Source organism: Nerophis ophidion, linkage group LG25, assembly GCF_033978795.1.
Source record: "Nerophis ophidion isolate RoL-2023_Sa linkage group LG25, RoL_Noph_v1.0, whole genome shotgun sequence".
Classification (NCBI taxonomy): Eukaryota; Metazoa; Chordata; class Actinopteri; order Syngnathiformes; family Syngnathidae; genus Nerophis; species Nerophis ophidion.
This window is the reverse complement of record NC_084635.1, coordinates 8,819,194-8,836,078: the sequence shown is the minus strand read 5'-3', so window position 1 is coordinate 8,836,078 and position 16,885 is coordinate 8,819,194. Positions and strand designations below refer to the sequence as shown.

The 16,885-nt window shown below is 39.3% G+C and overlaps 1 protein-coding gene across 8 annotated transcripts in view; it reads left to right on the top strand.

The window, feature by feature from the left end:
- The window catches only part of kcnq1.1 (potassium voltage-gated channel, KQT-like subfamily, member 1.1), a 267,264-nt gene that overhangs the window by 235,114 nt on the left and 15,265 nt on the right, over nucleotides 1–16,885 (top strand). For 6 of the 8 annotated variants that reach the window (XM_061887267.1, XM_061887272.1, XM_061887270.1 and 3 more), the window contains 3 exons: nucleotides 1,335–1,410; nucleotides 12,157–12,251; nucleotides 12,557–12,603. In XM_061887267.1, the coding sequence (XP_061743251.1) occupies nucleotides 1,335–1,410; nucleotides 12,157–12,251; nucleotides 12,557–12,603 (218 nt within the window). The remainder of the gene's footprint in view (nucleotides 1–1,334; nucleotides 1,411–12,156; nucleotides 12,252–12,556; nucleotides 12,604–16,885) is intronic. The other 2 variants (XR_009804268.1, XM_061887271.1) reach the window with 1 other exon arrangement.

Below are 16,885 nucleotides of genomic sequence, written 5' to 3'. Positions count from 1 at the left end.
GAATCCTTCTCTGTTCGTGTCGTTACACCCTCCGACAACACACTGACGAGCCATGATGTCTCCAAGGTACGGAAAACTTTAGAAAAAACGGAAAATAACAGAGCTGATTTGACTTGGTTTGTGTAATGTGTTTGAGAAAATGGCGGATTGCTTCATGTTGTGACGTCACGGGTGAAATGTCATTGCTTCGACAGCGAACAATTGAAAGGCGTTTAAATCGCCAAATTCACCCTTTTAGAGTTCGGAAATCGGTTTAAAAATATATGGTCTTTTTTCTGCACCATCAAGGTATATAGTGACGCTTACATAGGTCTGGTGATAATGTTCCCCTTTAAAGTTTATTTATCCATCCATCGTTTTTCTACCGATTGTCCCTTTTGGGGTCGCTGGAGTCTTATCTCAGCTGTGTTTCGGGCGGGAGGCAAGGCACACCCTGGACAAGTCGCCACCTCATCCCAGGGCCAACACCGATTGACAGACAACATTCACATTCACACACTAGGGACAATTTAGTTTTGCCAATCAACCTATCATCAGGTGCATGTTTTTGGAAGTGGGAGGGGGCCGGAGTGCCAGGAGGGAACCCACGCAGTCACGGGGAGAAAAATGCAAACTCCGCACAAAAAGATCCCGAACCTGGGATTGAACTCAGGACCTTTGTAATGTGAGGCAGACGCACTAACCCCTCTTCCACCGTGCTTCTGCTTACATTTAATTTTTGCACTTTACTAGCTTCCTTCATACTTTCCTTCATACTTTCTCCAAACGAGCTATTTAGAATTTTTCCAATTTGTAACATTTTTCCCAATATCTTCACAGATGGTAGAAATTTACCCGAAGAGCTTTTTCCGTGTCCGCCATTGAAGTCAAAAAGTTTATTATTTTTCTATATCTTCTTGTTGTTGGGCGGATGGGCTCGTACGTGCACATGCATATCCGATAACTTATATCTGTCAATAGTCTAATTATAGAAAGCCCTAAAAACCACAACAAAGATGGCACACTGTCAAAGTGGAAGCACGTAAATAAGACTTCCTACAAAACAGCACATCCTGAGGAGACGGTCAGAAAGCATCTTGAAGATGATCTGTAAAACATAATCTATGCAACATTTTGACCAACGAACCAATATTACATGTTATGTAGACCACAAGGAAGTGTTTTAAATGTAGAAAACAAATCATAATATGACTTCTCTCTCTTCTTGACACACTGATATATATTTATTTGAAGTGAAATATTGCAATGGATATAAAGTAGTCAACAGGTTTCTTCAATTTAGACCGCAATACATAGGAATAATCAACTTTTTTCATGTGAAATCCTTTCAACAGACTAACTGAGTCTCACAGACGGGCCATTCGTGTGATCCAGAGGATGTGCTATTATGTGGCCAGGACAAAGTTTCAGGTCAGTATGACATATTTTGCTGTGAAGAACAGGGGCACTTTGTTGTTTGGCTAAAAACAAACTTGAGAGTGTGGAAAAAAGTGGAAAATGGATAATATTGTCATATTTGAAGTTGTTGTTTGCGTGGTGTAGAACTGTGTTGATCATACTGAGAAATGTTTTTGATATTTATATCTTAATATTCATCAGAGACTAGAATATGTCATAGTAACTAATGTAGGCCTAAATTACTGGCAAACTACAATTGCAAATACCTGTCATTTTTAAATAATTTAAATGTTTTAAACAATATATATATATATATATATATATATATATATATATATATATATATATATATATATATGTGTATGTATATATATATGTGTATGTATATATATATATGTGTATGTATATATATATATATATATGTGTATGTATATATATATGTGTATGTATATATATATGTGTATATGTGTATGTATATATATATGTGTATATGTGTATGTATATATATATGTGTATATGTGTATATATATATATATATATATATATATATATATATATATATATATATATATATATATGTATGTATATATATAGATATATATGTATGTATATATATATATATATATATATATATATATAGATATATAAATTACTGGTGATTTACAATTGCAAATACCTGTCATTTTAAAATAATTTAAATGTTTTAAACAATATATATATATATATATATATATATATATATATATATATATATATGTGTATGTATATATATATGTGTATGTATATATATATGTGTATGTATATATATATATATGTGTATGTATATATATATGTGTATGTATATATATATGTGTATATGTGTATGTATATATATATGTGTATATGTGTATGTATATATATATGTGTATATGTGTATATATATATATATATATATATATATATATATATATATATATATATATATATGTATGTATGTATATATATAGATATATATGTATGTATATATATATATATATGTATGCATGTATATATATAGATATATATGTATGTATATATATATATATATATATATATATATATATAGATATATAAATTACTGGTGATTTACAATTGCAAATACCTGTCATTTTAAAATAATTTAAATGTTTTAAACAATATATATATATATATATATATATACCGAACATGGATCCCAACCGAATGTCAACCAGCAGGTTTCGGTGAGAAAAATTGTGGTAAAAAGTCGCTTCTTACCGGAGATCAGCTGAGCTTCTGCTGCCCATAAAGCTGGCATCAACTTCCCTGAGACATTGCGCGTCAACACACCCGTGGACACACACCTCCGACTATCAGGTACTGTTAAACTCACTAAAACCCTAGCAACACAATAGAAAGATAAAGGGATTTCCCAGAATTATCCTAGTAAATGTGTCTAAAAACATCTGATTCCGTCCCAATGCAATCACGTTTTTTTTTATTTTTATTTTTTCTATTCCGTCGCTATCAATATACTCAAACAAGAATCTTTCATCCTCGCTCAAATTAATGGGAAAATTGTCGTTTTCTCAGTCCGAATAGCTGTTTTTGTCGGAGGCTCCCACTTAAAACAATGTGAATATGTGAGGAGCCATCAACATGTGACGTCATCGTCTGCTACTTCCGGTACAGGCAGGGCTTTTCTGTTAGCGACCAAAAGTTGCAAACTTTATCGTCAATGTTCTCTACTAAATCCTTTCAGCAAAAATATGGCAATATCGCAAAATGATCAAGTATGACACATAGAATGGACCTGCTATCCCCTTTTGAATAAGAAAATCTAATTTCAGTAGGCCTTTAAAGGGGAACATTATCACAATTTCAAAAGGGTTAAAAACAATAAAAATCAGTTCCCAGTGGCTTGTTGTATTTTTTTAAGTTTTTTTCAAAATTTTACCAGTCCGGGAATATCCCAAAGTAAAGCTTTAAAGTGCCTTATTTTCGCTATCTTCGAAACCACTATCCATTTCCCTGTGACGTCACACAGTGCTGCCAATACAAACAACATGGCGGTTACCACAGCAAGATATAGCGACATTAGCTCGGATTCAGACTCGGATTTCAGCGGCTTAAGCGATCCAACAGATTACGCATGTATTGAAACAGATGGTTGGAGTATGGAAGCAGATAGCGAAGAAGAAATTGAAGCTATTGAGCGAATAGCTATTGACGCTATTTGGCCATAGCGTGGGTGTACCTAATGAAATGGCCCATAGCATGGCTGCCTTATTAGCATCGCCGGTAAAAACGATCAGGACTTTCGCATCTTGTGACACTGGAGCAACTTAAATCTGTCGATTGGTAAGTGTTTGTTTCACATTAAATGTGGGTATCTAGTTTCAAATGTACATACAGCTAGCGTAAATAGCATGTCAGCATCGATTAGCATAGCATGTTAGCATCGATTAGCTGGCAGTCATGCCGTGACCAAATATGTGTGATTAGCACATAAGTCAACAACATCAACAAAACTCACCTTTGTGATTTCGTTGACTTAATCGTTGCAAATGCATCTGCAGGTTATCCATGCATCTCTGTGCCATGTCTGTCTTAGCATCGCCGGTCAAATGTGAAGACACTCTGGTACATTCAATGGGGGTCTGGCGGCAGATTTCTTGCCAGTGGTGCAACTTGAATCCCTCCCTGTTAGTGTTGTTACACCCTCCGACAACACACCGACGAGGCATGATGTCTCCAAGGTTCCAAAAAATAGTCCAAATAACGGAAAGTAACAGAGCTGAGACCCGGTGTTTGTAATGTGAAAATTAATATGGCGGGTGTGTTACCTCGGCGACGTCACGTTCTGACGTCATCGCTAAAAGACCGATAAACAGAAAGGCGTTTAATTTGCCAAAATTCACCCATTTAGAGTTCGGAAATCGGTTGAAAAAATACATGGTCTTTTTTTCTGCAACATCAAGGTATATATTGACGCTTGCATAGGTTTGGTGATAATGTTACCCTTTAACGTAACATATTATGGTAAGAGTCATTCAAATAACAATAATATACAGAACATGCTATACGTTTACCAAACAATCTGTCATTCCTATTCACTAAATCCCATGAAATCTTATATGTCTAGTCTCTTACGTGGATGAGTTAAATAATATTATTTGATATTTTACGGTAATGTGTTAATAATTTCCCACATAAGTCGCTCCTGAGTATAAGTCGCACTATGAAAAAAACTGCGAGTTATAGTCCGAAAAATACGGTACTCACTTCTGTCATCCAGACTGCGGCCTTTACATATGAAAAAACAGAAAAGACCTGAGAATATCATTCTACAAATCCTGCCTTTCAGTCACAGCGTGTTGATTGGTTATTCGTGATTATCCAGGGTGTCAAACTTGGGTCGGATCATTTCTGAGAGTGCATTTCTCTGGCTTGGTTTGATGACACAATGTCCATTGGGGTTTTAGAAGTGAATTTGTAAATTATATTTATATAGCGCTTTTCTTTTTAGACCAGTTGATCTGCCGTTTCTTTTCTTTTTCTTCTATGTCCCACTCTCCTTTGTGGAGGGAGTCCGGTCCGATCCGGTGGCCATGTACTGCTCGCCTGTGTATCGGCTGGGGACATCTCTGCGCTGCTGATCAGCCTCCGCTTGGGATGGTTTCCTGCTGGCTCCGCTGTGAACGGGACTCTCGCTGCTGTGTTGGATCCGCTTTGGAATGGACTCTCGCGACTGTGTTGGATCCATTATGGATTGATCTTTCACAGTATCATGTTCTCATATGTTCTCATAGTCATCAGTATCATCAGTATCACAGTATCATGTTCTCATAGTCATCATTGTCACCGACGTCCCACTGGGTCATTATTGTCACCGATGTCCCACTGGGTGTGAGTTTTCCTTGCCCTTATGTGGGCCTACCGAGGATGTCGTAGTGGTTTGTGCAGCCCTTTGAGACACTAGTTATTTAGGGCTATATAAGTAAACATTGATTGATTGATTGATTCTCAAAGTGACTCAAAGCGCTTTACATAGTGAAACCCAATATCTAATTTTTACATTTAAACTAGTGTGGGTGGCACTGGGAGCAGGTGGGTAAAGTGTCTTGCCCAAGGACACAACGGCAGTGACTAAGATGGCAGAAGTGGGGATCAAACCTACAACCCTTAAGTTGCTGGCACGGCCGCTCTACCAACCGCCCCAGAGATAGACTAGAGATAAACACAAACGTTTGGTTTCTGTGGTCATAACTTTCTAGACTTGTGTCATTTTGAAAGTCCTTCAAAGTATAAAGTGGACTTGCTTGAAAAATGGAGGGAAGATGTCATGGCCTCCGCTCCACTCAGACTTGTCGTTCTTGTACGGATCCTTGTATCCAAGTACGACAGTTTTCTCCTTGTAACGACAAAGGAACTTCTTATCCAATGACTCACAGTATTTCTCCGTCGTATCACAGTTGGTGCAATGTTATTTTCCATTGAATAGTTCCTCAGCCTTCCCGGTAAGGTTTATTCAGGTGTACTGGAGAGGAGGCCACGCCGGATAGTCGAACCTCGGATTCAGGAGGAACAGTGTGGTTTTCGTCCTGGTCGTGGAACTGTGGACCAGCTCTATACTCTTGGCAGGGTTCTTGAGGGTGCATGGGAATTTGCCCAACCAGTTTACATGTGCTTTGTGGACTTGGAGAAGGCATTCGACCGTGTCCCTCGGGAAGTCCTGTGGGGAGTGCTCAGAGAGTATGGGGTATCGGACTGTCTTATTGTGGCGGTCCGTTCCCTGTATGATCAGTGCCAGAGCTTGGTCCGCATTGCCGGCAGTAAGTCGAACACATTTCCAGTGAGGGTTGGACTCCGCCAAGGCTGTCCTTTGCCACCGGTTCTGTTCATAACTTTTATGGACAGAATTTCTAGGCGCAGTCAAGGCGTTGAGGGGTTCCGGTTTGGTGACCGCAGGATTAGGTCTCTGCTTTTTGCAGCCTATGTGGTCCTGATGGCTTCATCTGGCCGGGATCTTCAGCTCTCACTGGATCGGTTCGCAGCCGAGTGTGAAGCGACCGGAATGAGAATCAGCACCTCCAAGTCCGAGTCCATGATTCTCGCTCGGAAAAGGGTGGAATGCCATCTCCGGGTTGGGGAGGAGACCCTGCCCCAAGTAGAGGAGTTCAAGTACCTAGGAGTCTTGTTCACGAGTGAGGGAAGAGTGGATTGTGAGATCGACAGGCGGATCGGTGCGGCGTCTTCAGTAATGCGGACGTTGTACCGATCCGTTGTGGTGAAGAAGGAGCTGAGCCGGAAGGCAAAGCTCTCAAATTTACCGGTCGATCTACGTTCCCATCCTCACCTATGGTCAGGAGCTTTGGGTCATGACCAAAAGGATAAGATCACGGGTACAAGCGGCCGAAATGAGTTTCCTCCGCCGTGTGGCGGGTCTCTCCCTTAGAGATAGGGTGAGAAGCTCTGCCATCCGGGAGGAACTCAAAGTAAAGCCGCTGCTCCTTCACATAGAGAGGAGCCAGATGAGGTGGTTCGGGCATCTGGTCAGGATGTCACCCGAACACCTCCCTAGGGAGGTGTTTAGGGCACGTCCAACCGGTAGGAGGCCACTGAGAAGACTCAGGACAAGTTGGGAAGACTATGTCTCCCGGCTGGCCTGGGAACGCCTTGGGATCTCCCGGGAAGAGCTAGACGAAGTGGCTGGGGAGAGGGAAGTCTGGGTTTCCCTGCTTAGGCTGTTGCCCCCGCAACCCGACCTCGGATAAGCGGAAGAAGATGGATAGTTCGGAAACATTATATGTAACTCTTTATTACTGTTTCTGGCAATGCATTGTGAGAAACTTTAGCCAAAAATCCAAAGCCCTCTATTGTGCATGCTAATTCATAGTTTAGCGCATGGTATTTGGATTTTAGTAAATCAGGCCCAAATTGTTTTTTGTTTTTTTTTAACAATGAGATCAATGTGTGGCTTGAAGGAGAATTCAGGATTGAGCCGGAGTCCAAGATAATATTTATGGGCCTATCACGTTCATTTGCTATCCTCGAATGGTCTCAGAATTTAACCCACGCGAATCAACCTCGGCCACTCTGTCACGATCCGCCTCCCGGATCAGATATAGTTTTTGTTCTTGAGTCCTTTTGTGTGTATTGATCATTTTTTGGACTCTTCCGATCCCTTAGTTTGAGCACTTCCTGTTTCATCTTGTCACCATGGTTACTTGATTTGTTCCACCTGCTATGCTTTTTACGCACACCTGTTGGCAATTGTTTGATTTAGTATTCAAACCTACATTCTACCTCAGTTCGTCGTTTGCTTCATGCAACTATCACGTTTGCTTCTCTGCTTTATATACCTTTGCTAAGTTACGCCTTAGCTTCCGTGCACTCGGCACGCGCTATTTTGGACGCCCTGCTAAGTATTAGCATTAGCTTCCCGTGCGTAGGCAGGCGTGTTCTTTTCCTTTTGTACCAGTGTTATTTTATCCTTTTTGTATTAAAACTAGCTCTTACCTGCAAATCCTGCATCCTTTTGCATCTTGGGGTGACACCTCGCACATCACGATGCGTTCCAGACGTGACACACTCAGGACAATGGGCCTGATTCACCAATATGATCGTGAGAATATTTTAAGGGGTTCTCAGAAAATTTCTTACGAAAAAAATATGTGGGATTGACTGAAACTTTCCGTTGATTTTCACTCCCAATCCTTAACTAACATGACACTCCTTGTTTCCCAGGAAATTCTTCCAGACACTCAAATTGAGTACCGATGATTAGAATTGTGAAATGTTGAAAGACGAGCGGTGCTGAATCACATACCGTGGGCGGATTTTAAATGGTGGGGTGGACTAGCCAGCAATATATTTTCTTTAGTTTTGCTGTTGCAGGCCTGTCCCTGGGACCATAAACACATTATGTAGCAGTCGATTATCTCAATAATGTGTCAAATAAACATCACATACTATATGACATAACTTACATGACGCCTTAACTGAAGTAATATGGCTGTTCACAAGAACATTGGCATTGAACACGTCTTAAGAAAGTTTCTTTTAAAATGTTATACTTGCCAACCCTGAAACCTCAGAATTAGGGAGATTTTCAAAATGCCCTCTTTTTTATATATATATATATATATATATATATATATATATATATATATATATATATATATATATATATATATATATATATATATTTATATATATATATATATATATATATATATATATATATATATATATATATATATATATATATATATAATGTGTATGTATGTGTGTGTGTGTATGTCTATATATGTATATATATGTATGTATGTATATATATGTATGTATGTATATATATGTATATATATGTATGTATGTATATGTATGTATGTATGTATATATATGTATATATATGTATGTATATATATGTATATATATGTATGTATATATATATATGTATATATATGTATGTATGTATATATATATATGTAGGTATGTAAATATACATATATACATATACATGTATGCATATACATGTATGCTGTAATCAACTGAAATTCATGTTTTTATTTAATATATATGTGTATAAATATATATAAGTATTTATTTTATACATACATTTATATATATAAAAGAAATGCTTGAATTGCAGTGAATTTCAGCTATATATATATATATATATATATATATATATATATATATATATATATATATATATATATATATATATATATATATATATATATATAAATTATGTGTGTGTGTGTGTGTGTGTATGTATATATATATATATATATATGTCTTGATTGGTTTATCCGGAGAATAGTGCTCGATACCGTGGTAGAGCGCAATATGTAGGTGTGGGAAAAAATCACAAGACTACTTCATCTCTACAGATCTGTTTCATGAGGGGTTCCCTCAAAAATCTCCTGATGATTGAGGGAACCCCTCATGAAACAGATCTGTAGAGATGAAGTAGTCTTGTGATTTTTTCCCACACCTACATATATATATATATATATATATATATATATATATATATATATATATATATATATATATATAAATAAATACTTGAATTTCAGTGAATTACAGCTATATATGTATATATATATATATATATATATATATATATATATATATATATACTGTGTGTGTATACATATATATGTATGTATAAAGTATATATATATATATATATATATGTGTATGTATAAATAAAATAAATATTTGAATTTTGAAACATTGCTTAAGAATGCTGCTTACTTTAAAAAATATATAACACTCACCTTTCACTATTTGAGTAGCCTATGTTCTGCCATTTGCGTACTGGCGAGCGATCTCTGAATCCGGGAACATAGCCTTCATGGATTTGTTGAAAACATCCACAAGTGAGAACGGGATGTTGCTTGCAGCTATCGGCATAGCCATCTTTGTCTCGGCATATTTTACACCCTCGGGTCTCCATTTTGCAAGGTGGCCCCATAATACTGGGCTGTGAGCGGTGCTGCGTTGCCGCTGCTTTGTGCTTCTCTGACCATTCATGAGTGACTTTATCCGTTCGGCTACCGTGTTCAATGGAGAAGTCTGATCTACAAAATTTGCAGGCAGCATACCCCTTCCCCTTCGTGCTAGCAGGACAGCGGCACAAAGAATCGAAGACACTTCATTAGGACAAGATAATTCACCCCCGTCTTTTCGTTCCGCTCTTGTACAAACGCAAGCATGCACATGGCAATTTTTCGACGCTGGATAACTTACCGACTTTAATTTTTATTTGTCGTCGGTTAATTGACTTATCAAATATCGGCTCTAGCCTAATTCCCATTACCTGTATTTTTAGCCACCTCCTTCTTGCAGTTCTTCACTATTTAGAATTTACAGAAAATTCTAAACCTTCTTAGTGGCCTAGTGGTTAGAGTGTCCGCCCTGAGATTGGTAGGTCGCGAGTTGCAAGTGAACTTGGACCAAAGATGGCGTGAAGGTAGAGACATCTTTTATTTTAACACTATCACTACTAAAAAACAGGAACAAACAAAAGGCGCTCACAAGGAGGTACAAAAACTTGGCAGCGAAAACAAAACTTGCCCAAAGGCAAAACTATGAACGTAAAACAAAAACTTGCACGATGGCATAAATAACGAAAAGCTCACTTGCAACGAAACGAGAACAGGACATGGATCTTTGGCATGGTTCATTACAAGGTGCGGCGCAGGTGATAGATGGTGGTAGAAGGTGATAATGCCAGGACGAACAACAGAAACAGACCAGCTTAAATAGAAGTGAAAACAGGTGTGCGAGTGCAAAACATGAGACAGGTGCGTGACATGAGGACAGGTGAAAACTAATGGGTAGTCATAGAAACAAAATAAACAAGAAAGTGCAAAAACAGGAACAGAGTGTCCAAAAAACAAACAGAACACGACTTAAACAAAAGATGATCACACAGACATGACACAGTTTTCCTTTAAAGGGGAACATTATCACAATTTCAAAAGGGTTAAAAACAATAAAAATCAGTTCCCAGTGGCTTGTTGTATTTTTTGAAGTTTTTTTCAAAATTTTACCGGTCCCGGAATATCCCTAAATAAAGCTTTAAAGTGCCTTATTTTCGCTATCTTCGAAACCACTATCCATTTCCCTGTGACGTCATACAGGGCTGCCAATACAAACAACATGGCGGTTACCACAGCAAGATATAGCGACATTAGCTCGGATTCAGACTCGAATTTCAGCAGCTTAAGTGATCCAACAGATTACGCATGTTTTGAAACAGATGGTCAGATTAGGGAGGCAGATAGCGAAAACGAAATTGAAGAAGAAATTGCAGCTATTGAGAGAATAGCTATTGACGCTATTCGGCCATAGCGTGGGTGTACCTAATGAAGTGGCCCATAGCATGGCTGCCTCATTAGCATCGCCGGTAAAATGTGCGGACCAAACGATCAGGACTTTCGCATCTTGTGACACTGGAGCAACTTAAATCTGTCGATTGGTAAGTGTTTGTTTCGCATTAAATGTGGGTATCTAGTTTCAAATGTACATACAGCTATCATAAATAGCATGTTAGCATCGATTAGCATAGCATGTTAGCATCGATTAGCTGGCAGTCATGCCGTGACCAAATATGTCTGATTAGCACATAAGTCAACAACATCAACAAAACTCACCTTTGTGATTTCGTTGACTTAATCGTTGCAAATGCATCTGCAGGTTATCCATACATCTCTGTGCCATGTCTGTCTTAGCATCGCCAATCAAATGTGAAGACACTCTGGAACATTCAATGGGGGTCTGGCGGAAGATTTCTTGCCAGTGGTGCAACTTGAATCCCTCCCTGTTAGTGTTGTTACACCCTCCGACAACACACCGACGAGGCATGATGTCTCCAAGGTTCCAAAAAATAGTCCAAATAACGGAAAATAACAGAGCTGAGACCCGGTGTTTGTAATGTGAAAATGAAAATGGCGGTTTTGTTACCTCTGCGACGTCACGTTCTGACGTCATCGCTAAAAGACCGATAAACAGAAAGGCGTTTAATCCGCCAAAATTCACCCATTTAGAGTTCAGAAATCGGTTAAAAAAATACATGTTTTTTTTTTCTGCAACATCAAGGTATATATTGACGCTTACATAGGTTTGGTGATAATGTTCCCCTTTAAGTATCTCGCTGTGTATTTCGAAGAAAACATACAGTGGTGAATGTGCTTGAGCAAACATTTTTTTTTTTAAGAACAGTTCTTTTTTTAAAATAGACCCCAATGTTCTTTTTCTTAACAGCAAGCTCGTAAGCCATATGATGTCCGGGATGTGATTGAGCAATACTCCCAGGGTCACCTCAACCTCATGGTGCGGATCAAGGAAGTCCAGAGAAGGTAAATGTCGTCACTGACAAACTTTGCACAGATAAGCCCCGGACGATTTCAGCAGAACAGCAGACAGGGAAGATGTTGGGTCGATAAGAGAGTTGGGGCTGCATTGGTTTTTTGTTTGGAATCCCCATGGCTCTGACTCATCCTTGCCAGCATCCTTGCAAGTGTGTGGTCTCGTTCTCAACTGTGAGCTACTCATATGCAGGACAATCAAAATGACTTTATCTTTTTGGGAAATTAAATGTACTGTTTTTTTTTTTGTCGAATGACAGACCATTGACCATTGAACATGTACTTATTTCTTTCAGACTGGACCAGTCTTTAGGGAAGATTACTATGTTCCAGACAGGAGCAGGTAATTCACGGCTTTACTCCTCTTTTGAGTGCTACAACTTTTACATTCGGTATTGATAAAAAAAAAACAGTTCATATCACGGGTATTGTGACCAAAATGATCACGGTTATCATTATTATCATGGTACTGTTCAATGTGCACAAAAAGTACTTATACACATACTGTGGTATCGATCAGTGCCAGAGCTTGGTCTGCATTGCCGGCAGTAAGTCGAACACATTTCCAGTGAGCGTTGGACTCCGCCAAGGCTGTCCTTTGTCACCGATTCTGTTCATAACTTTTATGGACAGAATTTCTAGGCGCAGTCAAGGCGTTGAGGGGTTCCGGTTTGGTGACCGCAGGATTAGGTCTCTGCTTTTTGCAGATGATGTGGTCCTGATGGCTTCATCTGACCGGGATCTTCAGCTCTCGCTGGATCGGTTCGCAGCCGAGTGTGAAGCGACCGGAATGAGAATCAGCACCTCCAAGTCCGAGTCCGTGGTTCTCGCCCGGAAAAGGGTGGAATGCCATCTCCGAGTTGGGGAGGAGACCCTGCCCCAAGTGGAGGAGTTCAAGTACCTAGGAGTCTTGTTCACGAGTGGGGGAAGAGTGGATCGTGAGATCGACAGGCGGATCGGTGCGGCGTCTTCAGTAATGCGGACGTTGTACCGATCCGTTGTGGTGAAGAAGGAGCTGAGCCGGAAGGCAAAGCTCTCAATTTACCGGTCGATCTACATTCCCATCCTCACCTATGGTCATGAGCTTTGGGTCATGACCGAAAGGATAAGATCACGGGTACAAGCGGCCGAAATGAGTTTCCTCCGCCGTGTGGCGGGGCTCTCCCTTAGAGATAGGGTGAGAAGCTCTGTCATCCGGGAGGAACTCAAAGTAAAGCCGCTGCTCCTTCACATCAAGAGGAGCCAGATGAGGTGGTTCGGGCATCTGGTCACGATGCCACCCGAACGCCTCCCTAGGGAGGTGTTTAGGGCACGTCCAACCGGTAGGAGGCTACGGGGAAGACCCAGGACACGTTGGGAAGACTATGTCTCCCGGCTGGCCTGGGAACGCCTCGGGATCCCCCGGGAAGAGCTAGACGAAGTGGCTGGGGAGAGGGAAGTCTGGGTTTCCCTGCTTAGGCTGTTTCCCCCGCGACCCGACCTCGGATAAGCGGAAGATGATGGATGGATGTATAAGACACCAAGGTTTATTTCAATCAGTCAATTAATGTTTATTTATATAGCCCTAAATCACAAGCAGAGGTGGGTAGTAACGCGCTACATTTACTCCGTTACATCTACTTGAGTAACTTTTGGGATGAATTGTACTTCTTAGAGTAGTTTTAATGCAACATAATTTTACTTGAGTATATTTATAGAGAAGAAACGCTACTTTTACGCCGCTCTATCGCTCCCGATTGTCATTGATCTGTTAATGCACGCTTTGTTTCGTTCTCTCAGACGGACCTTCAAAGTAGGATCCATCACATGCCTGCGTTTCACCAATCAAATGCAGTCACTGGTGACGTTTGACTCCGTTTCACCAATCAAACAGAACAGGGCCAGGCGGTCACATGATGAACTGCACATTTTTCTATTTTTATAGAAATGTATTTATAAATTTCAACATTTACAAACAGTTGAAAATAATAATGAAAATAAGTAAAAAAAAAAAACAGTACAAAACAGTATAAAAACCGTACAAAAAAAATATCTATATGTATATAAACAAAGTGCAAAGCCATAGGCTCACTCAATCTCAGTAAATAACTTAAATTTGGAACACAGCATCATCGTTTTCACAGCGTTTTGGTTGTTAGAGGTAGAGTGTTTTAATGTACAGTTTTAAATCTTTTTTTAAAGGCACAAAAAACAGGTCGGGTATTGAGAAACTTACATTTATGAGTATAAAACTTAGGTTGCAAAGTTAAAATTAATTTTCAAAATTTTTTTCAATACAATGTAAAACCTAATATATATTATTTAATATATATTACTTTTTTAGTTGCTTAAGAGATATTCCTGGCTCTGAATTTGCTCATTGCTGTTTTTATGTTTTGTGCATTACTTGTTGCCGTCATCATTAAACGAACAGGTTACTCATCAGTTACTCAGTACTTGAGTAGTTTTTTCACAACATACTTTTTACTTTTACTCAAGTAAATATTTGGGTCAATACTCCTTACTTTTACTTGAGTAATACATCTCTAAAGTAACTGTACTCTTACTTGAGTACAATTTCTGGCTACTCTACCCACCTCTGATCACAAGTGTCTCAAAGGGCTGTACAAGCCACAACGACATCCTCGGTTCAGAGCCCACATAAGGGCTAAAACGTAAAAAAATTTGATTAAAAAAACCATACGGTAGCAATTCACCAGTACCCTAAAAATGGATGAGTACTCAACAGTACCATTTTACGGTACGTCTGTGTGTGTTCATGTGTAAATAATCATTAATTTGTTTAATATAATATATTTAACATTTAGACTGGACTCAGACTTAGACTTCCTTTTATTGTCATTCAAATTTGAACTTTACAGTGCAGATAAGAACGAAATTTCGTTGCATTAGCTCGTTGTAGTGTAGGATAAAATCAATCAATCAATCAATGTTTACTTGTATAGCCCTAAATCACTAGTGTCTCAAAGGGCTGCACAAACCACTACGACATCCTCGGTAGGCCCACATAAGGGCAAGGAAAACTCACCCAGTGGGACATCGGTGACAATAATGACTATGAGAACCTTGGAGAGGAGGAAAGCAATGGATGTCGAGCGGGTCTAACATGATACTGTGAAAGTTCAATCCATAATGGATCCAACACAGTCGCGAGAGTCCAGTCCAAAGCGGATCCAACACAGCAGCGAGAGTCCCGTTCACAGCGGAGCCAGCAGGAAACCATCCCAAGCGGAGGCAGATCAGCAGCGCAGAGATGTCCCCAGCCGATACACAGGCAAGCAGTACATGGCCACCGGATCGGACCGGACCCCCTCCACAAGGGAGAGTGGGACATAGAAGAAAAAGAAAAGAAACGGCAGATCAACTGGTCTAAAAAGGGAGTCTATTTAAAGGCTAGAGTATACAAATGAGTTTTAAGGTGAGACTTAAATGCTTCTACTGAGGTGGCATCTCGAACTGTTACCGGGAGGGCATTCCAGAGAACTGGAGCCCGAACGGAAAACGCTCTATAGCCCGCAGACTTTTTTTGGGCTTTGGGAATCACTAATAAGCCGGAGTCCTTTGAACGCAGATTTCTTGCCGGGACATATGGTACAATACAATCGGCGGCAAGATAGGATGGAGCTAGACCGTGTAGTATTTTATACGTAAGTAGTAAAACCTTAAAGTCACATCTTAAGTGCACAGGAAGCCAGTGCTGGTGAGCCAGTACAGGCGTAATGTGATCAAACTTTTTTGTTCTTGTCAAAAGTCTAGCAGCCGCATTTTGTACCAACTGTAATCTTTTAATGCTAGACATGGGGGGACCCGAAAAGAGCAATAAGGTGCAGATATACAGTAAATAAATAGATTACTGTACAGATAAATATATTGCATTTTTGCATGTGCATCCACATTTATGGATGTATGTTATATTATCTTTATATTCTGGCGAGTTAATCCGTTTTTGGGGGGGAATTAAGGGGATTGTTATGATGCGTTCAAGAGTCTTATGGCCTGAGGGAAGAAACTGTTACAAAACCTGGAGGTTCTGTTACAGAACCTGGAGGTTCTGCTACTTTTACAACTTTTACAACAACTTTTAAATTGAACCAAAGTGCTTTACAGGTTAAAAAAAAAAAAGCATAGAGCATCAGAAACAGAAAACAAACAAAGAACATAAACAATGAATGAGGTGAACAAAGTAGTGAAAAAAAGCAATACGGTAAAAAAGGTCGAAAAAAAAATCAACAAAGCTAAATTTAGGCCAGCGCTTAAAAATTTGAGTGTGATTTAAGGATACCATCATGAAACGCACGATTAATAAACAAAAACGTTATTATGGTCTTACCTTCTGATCAAAAGCATCGATAACTTGTTTATAGAAGTCTTCCTTATCTTTCTTCAGTTTTAAAAGTCTCTCTGTCTGGATGGAGATCTTCCTTTATTACCTCCTGCTTTGATTGAAAGTCCAGTTTAGAAAATGGTTTTATTTTAGATATGTTATCCTCCATGTTAAAAGTGCAAGCGAGAGGAAAAAATAAGCGATCGCTGCTCACTCTTGCTGCTTGTTGTCACTTCTTCTGCAGCCGAGTTGTCCCAAGAAGGATCACTAGCGCCCTCTACCACCAGGAGGCGGGAGTCAT